The following is a 13,010-nucleotide window of genomic DNA, read 5'->3' on the forward strand; positions in this document are numbered from 1 at the left end:
GTACCTAGTTTTGGGGCGAGCCCCTGTCCGCGCCACCAATCAGAGGCGAGGAATCGGATCCGTGCCCTCGAGTGCATTGCGATGCGTGTCATGTGACAGGCATCGCTGAAAAATGCCAACATGGATCCGTGGCAAGGACGATGTTCTTCCCAAAAATAACAGCGAAAGTGACATCGGGACTCTACCTATGTCGCATATCTACACTTTGGACGTTTCAATCCATATTAACGAGAGGTAATGAGACATAAATATACAAATGTATTTGTTGGCAGGCCTGTTTTCCTGCCCCGCTGACGCACTTATCTCAAACACATGCCTTGTGCCTCGTGCATATGCGCGGTGTAGTAGAGCATTGGTATAATATATAGGCAGTTTCTTTTCGGGTCTTGGATCGTGTTGTTTTTCGATGCATACTGTACCTGTATGCACCGAAATCTGTAGTCTTTTATGTTGTGATTTTTTCTTTTCAAATAGCCCCTCCCCTTTTTAGCCCATAAACCTCAGTGGGTTAATCTTTGAAAGCATGGCAGTGTTCTTAATGGGTATTGGTATTGTGTATGCACATGTTGTCTTAAAAAAGTATTTGGATACTTACGGCACACTTGTGAAAATGCATTTTCATTGCATTAGATATAAACACAAAATGATGCTTGTGTTTTCTTAGAATTGACCTTGCATTTCTTATCCATTTTTTGCAATGACTTTTAACAAACTGATCAAAATAAATAGTTGGTTTAGTCAATTGTTACCAATATTTCACCATGAAAAAATAAATAAATATGTTTTGGTATTATTTTCATAACAATCAAGCTATCTCCCTCCATTACTGTAATTATGAATAATAATTATATATATATATATATATATATATATATATATATATATATATATATATATATATATATATATATATATAATGGCAATATGTAATATCATTTGAATAATTATTAACTTTTATTTATTTATAATGATTTTTTACAATGTTAAATAATTTATATTAATTAATTTAATTAGTTTATATTAATTTATAAAATGTAATGTATTGATTTATTTATTAATTCTGTTCTGCCTATATTGTGTTTGAATAATAAAAACCATGGATTTACAGGATGTATTCTGAATCCTACATAAATCCTCAATACAGTAGTCTAATCATTGAGAATAAATTATATTACAAAAAGAGTGCAAAGTAACACGTTGCAATATAGTAATGATCTGTTTAATTATTTATTTTTGGGGGAGTGCTTCATTGTCATGCAGCAAAGATGAATGGTGACTGGTACAAAATAAGTTTAATTAAAAAAAATAAAATTATAAAATTTTCGACTTTGTTCTTATGATTTTGGGGCAAAACCTGTATACATTTTCATGAGATGCACTTTTTAGTGTGGCTAAAATGTCCAAATACTTTTTGGTGCCACTGTTCATTACTGTTTTTCCTAACTTTTTTAATTTCTTACTGTCTTTTATTTGCAGTGTTTACAAACCGTGGTGCTCATTGGTGACACCTTCACCCTTCCTCTGATTTGCACACCAACAAATGGTCTCCATAAGTGACAAAGCGGTGGCCACTGCTAATGAATCATTTGCGGACCACACCTTGGCCACCGTACCCTTCCTTGAGGTGGGTGGTAGCGAGAGCAGCGAGCGGGGCAGCTCCATTTCGTGCTCCAGTCCTGAAACCGGAGATGATGGAGCTCAGCTCAGCTTCAGCCCAGGTGAGGAAGATGAGGAGGAAGGGCTGCTGCCAATTTATTTAGACTCTACTGAGGACTTGTTGGTCCAGCTGCCCAAGCTGCCTGATTTTATATCAGAGCTCCACAGCTCCTTCTCTCCAACCCTGGAGGACATTGAGGAGTTCCTGATGGAGAAGATGGAGCTGGTGAAAGATGTTCCTTCAAGTCCAGAAGAACAGGCAAATGACGAAGAGCCTCCACTACAACCGTCTTCCCCTAGCGAGCACAGCGATGCAGGGCAGAAATCAATTACAACAACACCTCCTGTGACTCAAAGTGTTACCACCACACCGAGTGCTGCTCCAGTGCTTGTTGGTGCTCCATTGGTGCTTCAGTTGCAGCCTCTCCAGCTAAGCCATGCCCTTCCGCCGCCAGATGCTCAAAGTGGGGTCACTAACGGTATCCAATTGGCTCACCTGGTGCTTGGTGTCCAAGGGGCACAGAACATTACCCTACTTTCACCACAGGTGCCCTCGACAACTCTCCTCCCTATCTTGGGTGAGGCCATGAACCAAGACCAAAAGTATGTGAAGATCGCCCCCCTGCCGATCACAGTCAGGGCAATTGGAATCGCTGGCACAGGCCTGATCAAAGCCATCACACCACGTCCATCGAGGTCCTCCACAGAAACCCTGAGGGTACATAAGTGCTCTCACCCAGGGTGTGAGAAGATGTACACCAAGAGCAGCCACCTGAAAGCTCATTTCCGCAGGCATACGGGTGAGAAGCCATACCTGTGCAGCTGGCCAGACTGTGGGTGGAGGTAAGGAGCGTTGATGCTACAATTTTGTCATAAAATGAAAAATCTTAAGTCAAAAGTGTGTTATTAATAACTAGGGGTATCCTAATACTTTTTTGAGAAAGAGTCCTAGTATGATACTTCCTTTATGGTATTTGCCGATACCTGTTTTTTCTTCTTTTCTTCTGAATTCCATATCAACAGTTATTTAAATATTTTCATCAAGTTGTTGAATAAATTCATTAAAACTTAAATGAAAATATAACAATTAATTTTCAACATAATATTGTATAATTTTTATGAAATTAAGTGTTTTATACGGAACCTCACAGCAAAATCTTTTGAAATTTAAAAAAAAAAAAGTTATGTTTTGTCAAATTAAGTGCTGCATAACAGAGCATCACAGATGTGATATATACTACTGATTATTATTATTAGTTGTAGATATTACATTCAATATTTCATAACTGTACTGTAGTGATCTATTTTGTACTTTTTTTTTTCATTTAAATTGAGTTTTTTTTTTTGGCAGAGCTTTTATTTTGAAGTGTTTCTGTGTTGTTATGACAATAGCTTCTGAATACGGAAAAGCCAGACACTACTCGCTACGTTACTCAAAGTGATTATTAAACCACAAAAGGCTGCTATTTAATTAAATAAATGTGTTCTGCATGTGCCTCGTGCTACAAAGTAAATTAGTGCTCTGCTCAATGTCATCCGCTACAAACAGAGCGTGCCATGCTCATGATGGTATTTTCCTTGTGTGAGTCAAGGATCTCTAAAAGGTAAGAGCACTTTGTGTCTTTATGTCTGTACAACAACGTGTCTGTGCACTGCACAAAGAAACTATATATTTATCTCATTAGAGCTCAACTTTTCAGTTAAATAAGGACATAATGCAATTTTATTTGTGTGCTGAATATTTATGGAATGACATTAGTTTGTGAGATGGTATCTTTTTTTGGTAAAATGTCTCAACTAAAAAAATGTCAATTTTGTATCAAATCGGCTTGAAGTGGTAAAAATGTTGTGGATATTACTTATACGTGGGCTGGAAGAAAGGGTGACATTGCAAAGCATATTCTGCCATTTTTCGTAAAATAAATTACGCAGTAGTAGTAGTAAAAACTGCAGAGACTACAAATGCTTATTTGATGGTGATAAATGTATAGAACTGTTCCTAAAGTTTCTGCAAATTTAATATTTAAAAATTTGGATAAGGAAAAAAGTGCTTTATACACTCTCTGAGTTCCTTCTGTTACTACTTTAAATTCTGTTAAAACAATGTTTTACCATCTTTTTGGATCATTTCTGTAAAATTAATTTAATTTCAAACACACAGGACTTATATAGTCTTATGGTGCGTTCACATCATGTCAGAAATACAGTAAGAGATTCCAACTTGTGAGAATCATTCGCATGTTGGGAATTTCAATAATGACTGGATTCTGACTTGTAAAAGTCATTCCTACTTGTGAAAATCGTTCACTCTATTTTGAAATTACCATAATTACGAGATTTGACTTGTAAAAACATTCACCTCGTGTCGAAATTTTGGTAATTAGGCAATTCCGACTTGTTAAATAATTGACATTATGTCGGAATCACAGTATTTACAAAATTCCGACTTGTAGAAATAGTTCACATGTCGGAATTACAATGATTATAAGATTCCGTCTTCCAAAAACGTTCATGTAATTTCGGAAATACTGTATTTACGAGATTCCAAATTGTAAAAACTGTTCATGGCAAGTTATAAACTCGGAATTACTTAAAGCTACAGTGTCAAAAAAAACAAAAAGAACCAAGCATGCAGAGGCGGACTGGCCATCAGGAGTACCGGTGGACGGGCCAGGAAACGGGACCGCATTTCGCCAAAGTGGGCCCCAATATGATGAAGGGGGCTGTGAAACGGTGCCTCGATATGCAGAAGGGGACAGTGAAACACAGCCACCTCACCCCCGGTCGACAACTTGATATCGCAAGCACCCACTCCCCCTACCCCCACCCAACAAAGTTTCTCAAGGACCAATTTTAGTTTCCAGTCTGCCCCTGGTAGCATCCTCAACATTTAAAGGTAGTTTACAAATTTATGTTTGATAAAACTTTTTGTATTAGCAACTGTTACATGAAGCACTTTCTTTTGTACATTATGCAAGAATATAGAGGTGAATTAATGAAGCGATTTATTTATTTTGCTCTATACAACAACAAATAATTTCCGATGTCTGAAGACGTGAATTGCACGGAGTAGAATCTCCCAGTTGGAATCTAATATTTGCTGTAATTCTGACACGATGTGAACATAATATGAACTTTGAAAAAGAGTAAAAGCTGAAAATATTGGGGGAGGGAGGATTGATCAGTAACATTTTTAAGACGGGCTTATGAAATGGTAGTGCGCAAATTAACATCAAAGTCTGTAGTTGTGCCCTAAAATAATTAAACAAGAGTTTCTTCCACCATGAGCTGATGTGTGTGTTCTACGCTTTAAAGGTTCTCTCGCTCTGATGAGCTCTCTCGCCATCGGCGCTCTCACTCGGGAGTCAAGCCTTACCAGTGCACAATGTGCGACAAAAAGTTCGCCAGGAGCGACCACCTATCTAAACACACCAAGGTGCACCGGGGTCCACGTGCCGGCAGACTGGTCCGGACAAACATCTGACCCTTGGATCCTCTGACAGTCCTGGAGTCTCTTGATCAATCAAGTTCTAGAGGGAAAGCTATGATATCGAAACAAACTCACAAGCTGTAACCCTCCACCTTCATTTTTGTCTCTCTTTCCTCCCCCACTTTTTTATAGTTTATCCAGATGTTTGTCTTTCGTGGTGCTGAAGTCAGCAAACTTGAAACTCAGGGATGTGATTGTTAAGCTCAAAGCAGATTTCAGAATTTTCGGTGCACTAAAGTCAGGCTCATGTTCAATTTCTTACATTTTCATCCATTATGTGTCTAAAGCTACAGGTTTAGCTGCAGCAGATTATGGGATTTGTTTTATTGCCTTTAAATAGAGGTTACAGAAAGTGTGGAGATATATAAAGGCAATATGGAATATAATTAGAGAAAATTAGTGTCTTGTACATTTTGTGAATATTATGTTTTAGGTCTAACCAGGTGAAAATACAAAGGAGTTCAAGTATTTTTAGTTGGCTCTAGTGTCTTAAATAAAGCCAAAATGCAAGAATTTCCCTTCCTTTTAAATTAAATCGAGAAAATATACACTTTGATTTAGGTTATGATAATATGGATTATCATATAGAAAATGTGTCATTATAGGTCGAGTCTCTTGAAACGGTCAAGAAATACTCATGTCATATTTCACCCCAATATGTTAAAATAAAAAGACATAAGAAATTACATTTTGCTTAAAGAAATTTAAGCCTATTTTAGTACCATTATATATTTTTTGCATTGTTTTTATGAAAACTTAACATGTTAGGGTGTAGGGTAAGATGAAAATATTAGGGTGGGGAAAATCATTACTGTAATGCAAAAAAATGATTCTGTTATTGTTCTTGTTACTACTATTAAATAATTATTTAAATTGTAAAGTACCTTTGTAAAATGCAATTATAAGTATATACACTGGCGGCCAAAAGCTTGGAATAATGTAAAGATTTTGCTCTTATGGAAAGAAATTGTTTTTTATTCACCAAAGTGGAATTCAACTGATGACGATGTATAATCAGAACATTAATAATGTGAAAAATTTATATTACAATTTGAAATGTATTTTTCAGATCTTAAACTGCTTCAAAGAGTTTTCATCAAAAAAATCCTCCTTGTGCAGCAATGACAGCTTTGCAAATCCTTGTCATTCTAGCTGTCAGTTTGTCCAGATACTTGAGTGACATTTCACTCCATGCTTCCTGTAGCACTTGCCATAGATGTGGCTGTCTTTTCAGGCACTTCTCACACACCTTACAGTCTAGCTGATCCCACAAAAGCTCAATGGTGTTAAGATCCTTAACACTCTTTTCCAATTATCTGTTGTCCAATGTCTGTGTTTCTTTGCCCACGCTAACCTTTTCTTTTTGTTTTTCCTGTTTCAAAAGTGGCTTTTTCTTTGCAATTCTTCCCATAAGACCTGCACCCCTGAGTCTTCTCTTTACTGTTGTACTTGAAACTGGTGTTGAGCGGGTAGAATTCAATGAAGCTGTCAGCTGAGGACATGTGAGGCATCTATTTCTCAAACTAGAGACTCTGATGTACTTATCCTCTTGTTTAGTTGTAAATCTTGGCCTTCCACGTCTCTTTCTGTCCTTGTTAGAGCCAGTTGTCCTTTGTCTTTGAAGACTATAGTGTACAACTTTGTATGAAATCAAGCATTGTACAGCCATCATTCCTCAAAACAATTATTGTTTCTTTTTTGCCATTTTTGACTTGACCTTAAGACATGCCAGTCTATTGCATACTGTGGCAACTCAAAAACAAACACAAAGACAAAGTTAAGCTTAATTTAACGAACCAAATAGCTTTCAACTGTGTTTGATATAATGGCAAGTAATTTTCTTTAAAAATGAGCAATTTAGCATGATTACTCAAGGATAAGATGTTGGAGTGATGGCTGCTGGAAATGGGGCCAAATGGGGAATTTTTTCATATAGTGATGGTGCTGTTTTTTACATCAGTAATGTCCTGACTATACTTTGTGATCAGTTGAATGCCACTTTGGTGAATTAAAGTACCAATTTCCTTCCAAAACAGCTAAATCTGTACATTATTCCAAACTTTTGGCTGCCAGTGTATCATCATAGTATTTGTTGAACTGAATTTTAATTAGCTGATCTAAAACTAAAAACAAATATATAATTGTGTCCAGACATTACAATGCAAAATTGTCTTTAAGCTAAATATAATTTATAATTTTATTCTATTAATTATTGACATTTTGGTTAAAGAAAATGTTTTTTTGCTTTAATGAAAACTTAGTTTTATGTATACAGTATGTAAGGGTTATTTCTGAAAAAAAAAAATCATAAAAATCTCATTCTCAGTACAGTAATCTGAATTTTTGTTTTTATGTAATTCTTCTTATTAAATGATCATTTCAATTGTAGAGTACAATTGTATATTTATATTGTTACATCATGGTAGTATGTGTTGCATTGACTATATTAAATTACAGTAATTTTATTTTTAGTTTTTGTATTACAGTAATGAGTAGGCTATAAGATTTATCCAGTAATGAGAATTCTGAGGGAAATTTACTTAATTTCACAATGCCAAACATTTTAATGGTCCTAAAAATAGGCTATAAAATATTTATATGAATATTTGGTGTTATATATAACCTGGACATTTCTTCATTGGATTTACTATAGCCTATAACACTATTAAATTACTCTCGTGGAATATAGCTCTTTTGAATGAATTGTTACTTAATTGAAGTTTAGGTCCAATGCAGTTGTTTGTGAGATGTCACAGTATTTATGTTTTTACTTTTTTAGTCCCCGCCCCCTTTTTTCCCTCGCAAGCCCAATCACAATCAGGAATTTACATGGCCCAATCACATCCCTGCACCAGCTGAAAGGTATTTGTGCATCTAGTTGCTTTCCACATTTTCTTCTGCCTCATCTCTCTCAGTCTGTTGAGAGTGAATGCCAAACCAGAGTCCTGCCTGTTTATGGGACTATGGATACTTATGGACATGGATGGATATTGTTGATAATAATGTAATGGATAACATAACTACATGTAAGAATAAACTGGTGTACTGTTAAACATATAAGCTAGAAACAATTTTCTCTAAGATCTATAATCATACAAAGAAAATTGTTTCCTTTATGTTGTCATAATGTGCTTTGTATTAGATCAATGCATTTTTTTACTTGGTGACGTCACAGATGATAAGCTAAAATCGCAGAGGACAGGTGACCTTGTCACAAAAAAAAAACTGGCAGCTGATCGCTTCCTGACAAAATGAAGCTATCTGGACATCATATAACCTATACGTCATTGAAAACTTCTACTTCTTTATCCATGGGACTATGCTTGAGTTTCCAATTTGAGTAGGTTTAGATTAATCTACCACATGGAGGTGTATTTTCTTTTTCCTGTCAAACTCTTGACATCATGTTGCCTTTTTACATCTGGTCTTAAAGGGATAGTTGAAGATTCTGTCATCATTTGCGCACCCTCATGTTGTTCCGAACATTGCCTCACTAATTAAAGTGCCCCAGTAATATTGTTTTACTGTTTTTGGTTAGTTTCTGTAAAATTCAGTTTAAAATTTTCCAAACAAACAGGACATAGTCCTTCCATAGAATTATCATAATTATGAGATTCCGACTTTTAAAAACCATTCACATCTTGTCAGAATTACTGTAATTATGAGATTCTGATTTCTAAAAACCGTTCACACCATGTCAGAATTCACGTAATTTTACGACTATTTTAAAGACAATTTTGTCTTTCCAATGGAACACAGATGAATTTTTGAAGTATAATTTAAAAAAATAAAATGTATCACTTATAAACCACAAAAGAAAGAGAGTCATTCAGGTTTGAAACAACATGGAGGTGAGTAAATGATGACAGAATTTTCATTTTTGCGTGAACTATAAGTTTAACTACTATATGAATTATGTTCTGCTTTCTTTGAAGCTCTGTTATCTTGTTCATGTACGCTTCCACAAATTAATGGGTACTCTACATACTTAATATTTGGAATCAATAATACTCAAAGGTTTGTAGCTGTTAGATATCTGAATGATCAAGTAGGTTCCCATCATCCTTTATCACACCAAGTGCACTCTGATTTACAGTGCTTAAACTAGTACTGTCATGTACTCATGTTTTTATATGCTATTTTTCCTTGTTCTCTTTATTGAAGGGATTTGTCTGTTTGTGTATTATTATAAAAAGGGCTCATCCTTGTTTCTCTGCTGCCACCCTCATCTTAATAAAATGTTTTTTTTTTTTATTAGTTCCTTTACATGCAACATCATGTTAATGCATTAACAGTTTTCATTTACCAGCCCATCCAACTATAGCTGCTTTCATATGCTGGTCAAATTTAGGTTCTATTTTGGAATAACTGAAAAATGCTATTTTCCTATGTAAGAAAATAAAGTAAAAAAAAAAGAAGAAATACAATCAATTCAAAAGCTGTGATATGTCACATGTTCAGTTTGGCATGCTATTTGGCATGGAAAAATCTAATTTACAGTAATGTACTTACAACTGGAATAAATGTTTAAATACACACTGTTTTGATGTGTATAGCCACTAAACTTTATCCTTGTTATCCAACAAGAGACTAATGTGGTGTATTCACTTACTAACTTTGTGTGAAGTTATATCCAATTTCTTAACTCTTGTCATGACCATGTAAATACTGCATCTTTCACAGGCATATGCACAGGGAGTCCATCTGCAAGTATAGAGATCCAGAAGTAAAAATCCTATTCATTCTTTCCATAGACTAATCCATTTATTACAGTATATTTACAAACCTTTAAAGACAGGCCTGCCATGAGCACTGAGGTTGTTCATTAATGGTATATACTTCTATTAAAGCCATCAGTCCAATTAATTTCAGCTTGAACTTTTAGAAATCGTGTTTAATAGTGGAATTTCTGGTGAAGAACTACACTACCCATGATCCAAGAGAATGGTCCACCAATCATAGAATCGCAGCTAACAAAGCACTGTAAACACTGCCGCCCACTCGCATGACGTGCTGTAAGTGATGATATTGAATCGGTCTTCCTACTCTCAAACTTCTTATACATTTGCATTTATCTGAATATTTTGCAATAAAGTAAAAAATATATATTTTTTACAACTTTAAATCAATTATTGTTTTATTTGATCACATCATTCGCAATGCTTCATGAGATTGTAGTTGTTGTTCTCATGAAAGACATTAACATAGTCCTTTGTCACAGACATTTGTAAGAAATGTATCCCACCATTAAAAGTTTGGCAGAACTGTCAAATGTTAAGACAACTTTACAGCTCCAATAACACACAATGTATATTTCGTACAGAAAATGTATATAAGGCATTAAACTCAGAATGCTTTACCCCATGTTCCTGCATTGCATGTGCACTACTATAAATGCAAATTTTATTTTTACCAACTGGAATACATTTTGTCTGTTAATGGGCTACAAAAATCCTGTCAATTGAACTTGTTTTAATTCTAAAATTGTCCTTAAATTTCCCTGCACGATTTTGGAGTTGTATGGGCAATTTTATTATATTTTTATTAATAACAAGTGATCAGAGGTCAGGTTTGAATCAATGTACGTAGAATGCTATTGTTCCCCGACAAATGATTGTTGTTAATATTAGAACACATTTTTGGCAAATGACCATATACAAACCTTCCATGAAATGTTCCAGCAAAAGCATCCTCTTCCACAGGAATGCTTGGCCTTGTGCAATTTTGTTTTTAAATTTTTATTCCGCAGTGTTGAAATCTGTTTTAAAGACGTGGTCACACAATACTGAAATTACTCTTTTATTCTGCCACTCTTAATATGAATGAGACCATTATAAATGTATGCATGCATAAACGGAGGTGATGCCCTGAGGGTGTGGCAATGGGGTTTAAATGTAATGTTTTGTGATACTATTATTTTTATGCACAAATGGAACAGCACATTTTTCTCTTCTGATATCTTATCGGGTTCTTCTGAAGTTGTGTTTTGTCATGTGGTAATGGTAATGTTGTACTGCGTGCAAATCTGAGAAAATTAACGAGCCATTTCACACAACCACATTTACCACATTTAAAATATCGTTGTTATTTGACACCTACTGTCTGTATCTATCTGTCTGTCTATCTGATGGATCTATCTGTCTGTCTGTCTGATGGATCTATCTATCTATCGGTCTGTCTGATGGCCTGCCTATCTGTCTGTCTGTCAATCTGATTGTCTGTTCGATGGGCTGTCTGTCTGTCTGTCCGATGGCATGTCTGTATGATATGGCATATCTGTCTGTCTATCTATCTCGCTGTTTGATGGCTCTGTCTGTCTGATGGCCTATCTATCTGTCTATCTGTCTGTCTGTCTGTCTGATAGTCTATCAATTCAATTCAAAGGGGCTTTATTGGCATGAATGTAAACAATACAATATTGCCAAATCTCTATCTATCTGTCTGTCTGATGGTCTATCTATCTATCTGTCTGTCTGATGGTCTATCTATCTGCCTGTCTGAATGATGACTGTCTGTCTGATGGCCTATCTATCTGCCTGTCTGATAGTCTCTGTGTCTGTCTGATGGTCTGTGTGTCTGTCTGTCTGATGGCCTATCTATGTGTCTGTCTGTCTGTCTGATGGCCTATCTATGTGTCTGTCTGTCTGATGGCCTATCTATCTGCCTCTCTGTCTGATGGCCTATCTATCTGCCTGTCTGTCTGATGGCCTATCTGTCTGTCTGGTGGCCTATCTGTCTGTCTGTCTGATGGCCTATCTGTCTGTCTGTCTGATGGCCTATCTGTCTGTCTGATGGCCTGCCTGTCTGTCTGATGGTCTATCTGTCTGTCTGTCTGATGGCCTATCTGTCTGTCTTTCTGTCTGATGGCCTATCTATCTGTCTGTCTGATGGCCTATCTATCTGTCTGTCTGTCTGATGGCCTATCTGTCTGTCTGCCTGTCTGTCTGATGGCCTATCTATCTGTCTGTCTGTCTGATGGCCTATCTGTCTGTCTGATCATCCATCCATCCATCCATCCATCCATGGCATGTAAACAATACAATATTGCCAAAGCAAAGGTTGCGTTAAAACAGAACTACACCTTAATCTATAATTAAATTTAGTTTAACAAATATAAAAATAAATAAAAAAAACAAGATCAGAATTGCTGAAGGCCACAGTGTTTAAATAGCTGAAGAGAACTGACATATACTTACAGGTAAATTAATATATACACATAAACTGAGGGTCATTGGGGTGACACACGGGGGTAAAACACAACACATATTCACCCACTGTCTCTCAGGCTGTGACACGTTGACAGTCAGGAGATACTCTTCCAATTCATACTTTGATTTTAGAGTCTGATAGAATTTAATGTAATTTGCTTTGTGTTTTAGTTTCTTGATCCCAATGTTCCAGATAGGTGATTTGAGATTGTTTGATGATCTGATTTATTCTGATGTTTGGTTGTAAAGCAGTGCTTGTCTGAGGCTGGTTATTGTTAGTAATCTTAACCGGGTTAGTGAGTCTCAGAACCAGCTGACTGAGGGGACTTTTTCAGGATTCAGTTCTTGGGTTTGTAGCGCTTTATAATGTAGCGATTCTGTGGGACTTGATTTTAAATGCATCCAAAAATTTAGAGATTTTTTTGTATGTTAATAATCAATGGGAATCATCCAAATTCTGCCCTACATGCATTATTGGGTGTTTTCCTTTGTAATTTCAAAATTATTTTGCAGAATTCTGTGTGTAGGGCTTCTGTCTGTCTGATGGCTCTGTCTGCCTGTCTATCTGTCTGATTGCCCCTATCTGTCTGTCTGATGGATCTGTCTATCTATCTGTCTGTTTGATGGCTCTGTCTGTCTCTGTTTTTTCGATAAAA

At 36.0% G+C, this 13,010-nt stretch overlaps 1 protein-coding gene across 1 annotated transcript; it reads left to right on the forward strand.

Moving 5' to 3' along the window:
• The first annotated feature begins 105 nt into the window (after nucleotides 1-105).
• LOC127632651 (Krueppel-like factor 15) lies at nucleotides 106-7,466 on the forward strand. The gene is made up of 3 exons (XM_052111358.1): nucleotides 106-234; nucleotides 1,477-2,499; nucleotides 4,972-7,466. The coding sequence occupies exons 2-3, from the start codon at nucleotides 1,541-1,543 to the stop codon at nucleotides 5,138-5,140; spliced, it is 1,128 nt and encodes a 375-aa protein (XP_051967318.1). The 5' UTR covers nucleotides 106-234; nucleotides 1,477-1,540; the 3' UTR covers nucleotides 5,141-7,466.
• The last annotated feature ends 5,544 nt before the right edge of the window (nucleotides 7,467-13,010 follow it).

This window comes from Xyrauchen texanus, chromosome 39 (assembly GCF_025860055.1).
Source record: "Xyrauchen texanus isolate HMW12.3.18 chromosome 39, RBS_HiC_50CHRs, whole genome shotgun sequence".
In the NCBI taxonomy this organism is placed as follows: domain Eukaryota; kingdom Metazoa; phylum Chordata; class Actinopteri; order Cypriniformes; family Catostomidae; genus Xyrauchen; species Xyrauchen texanus.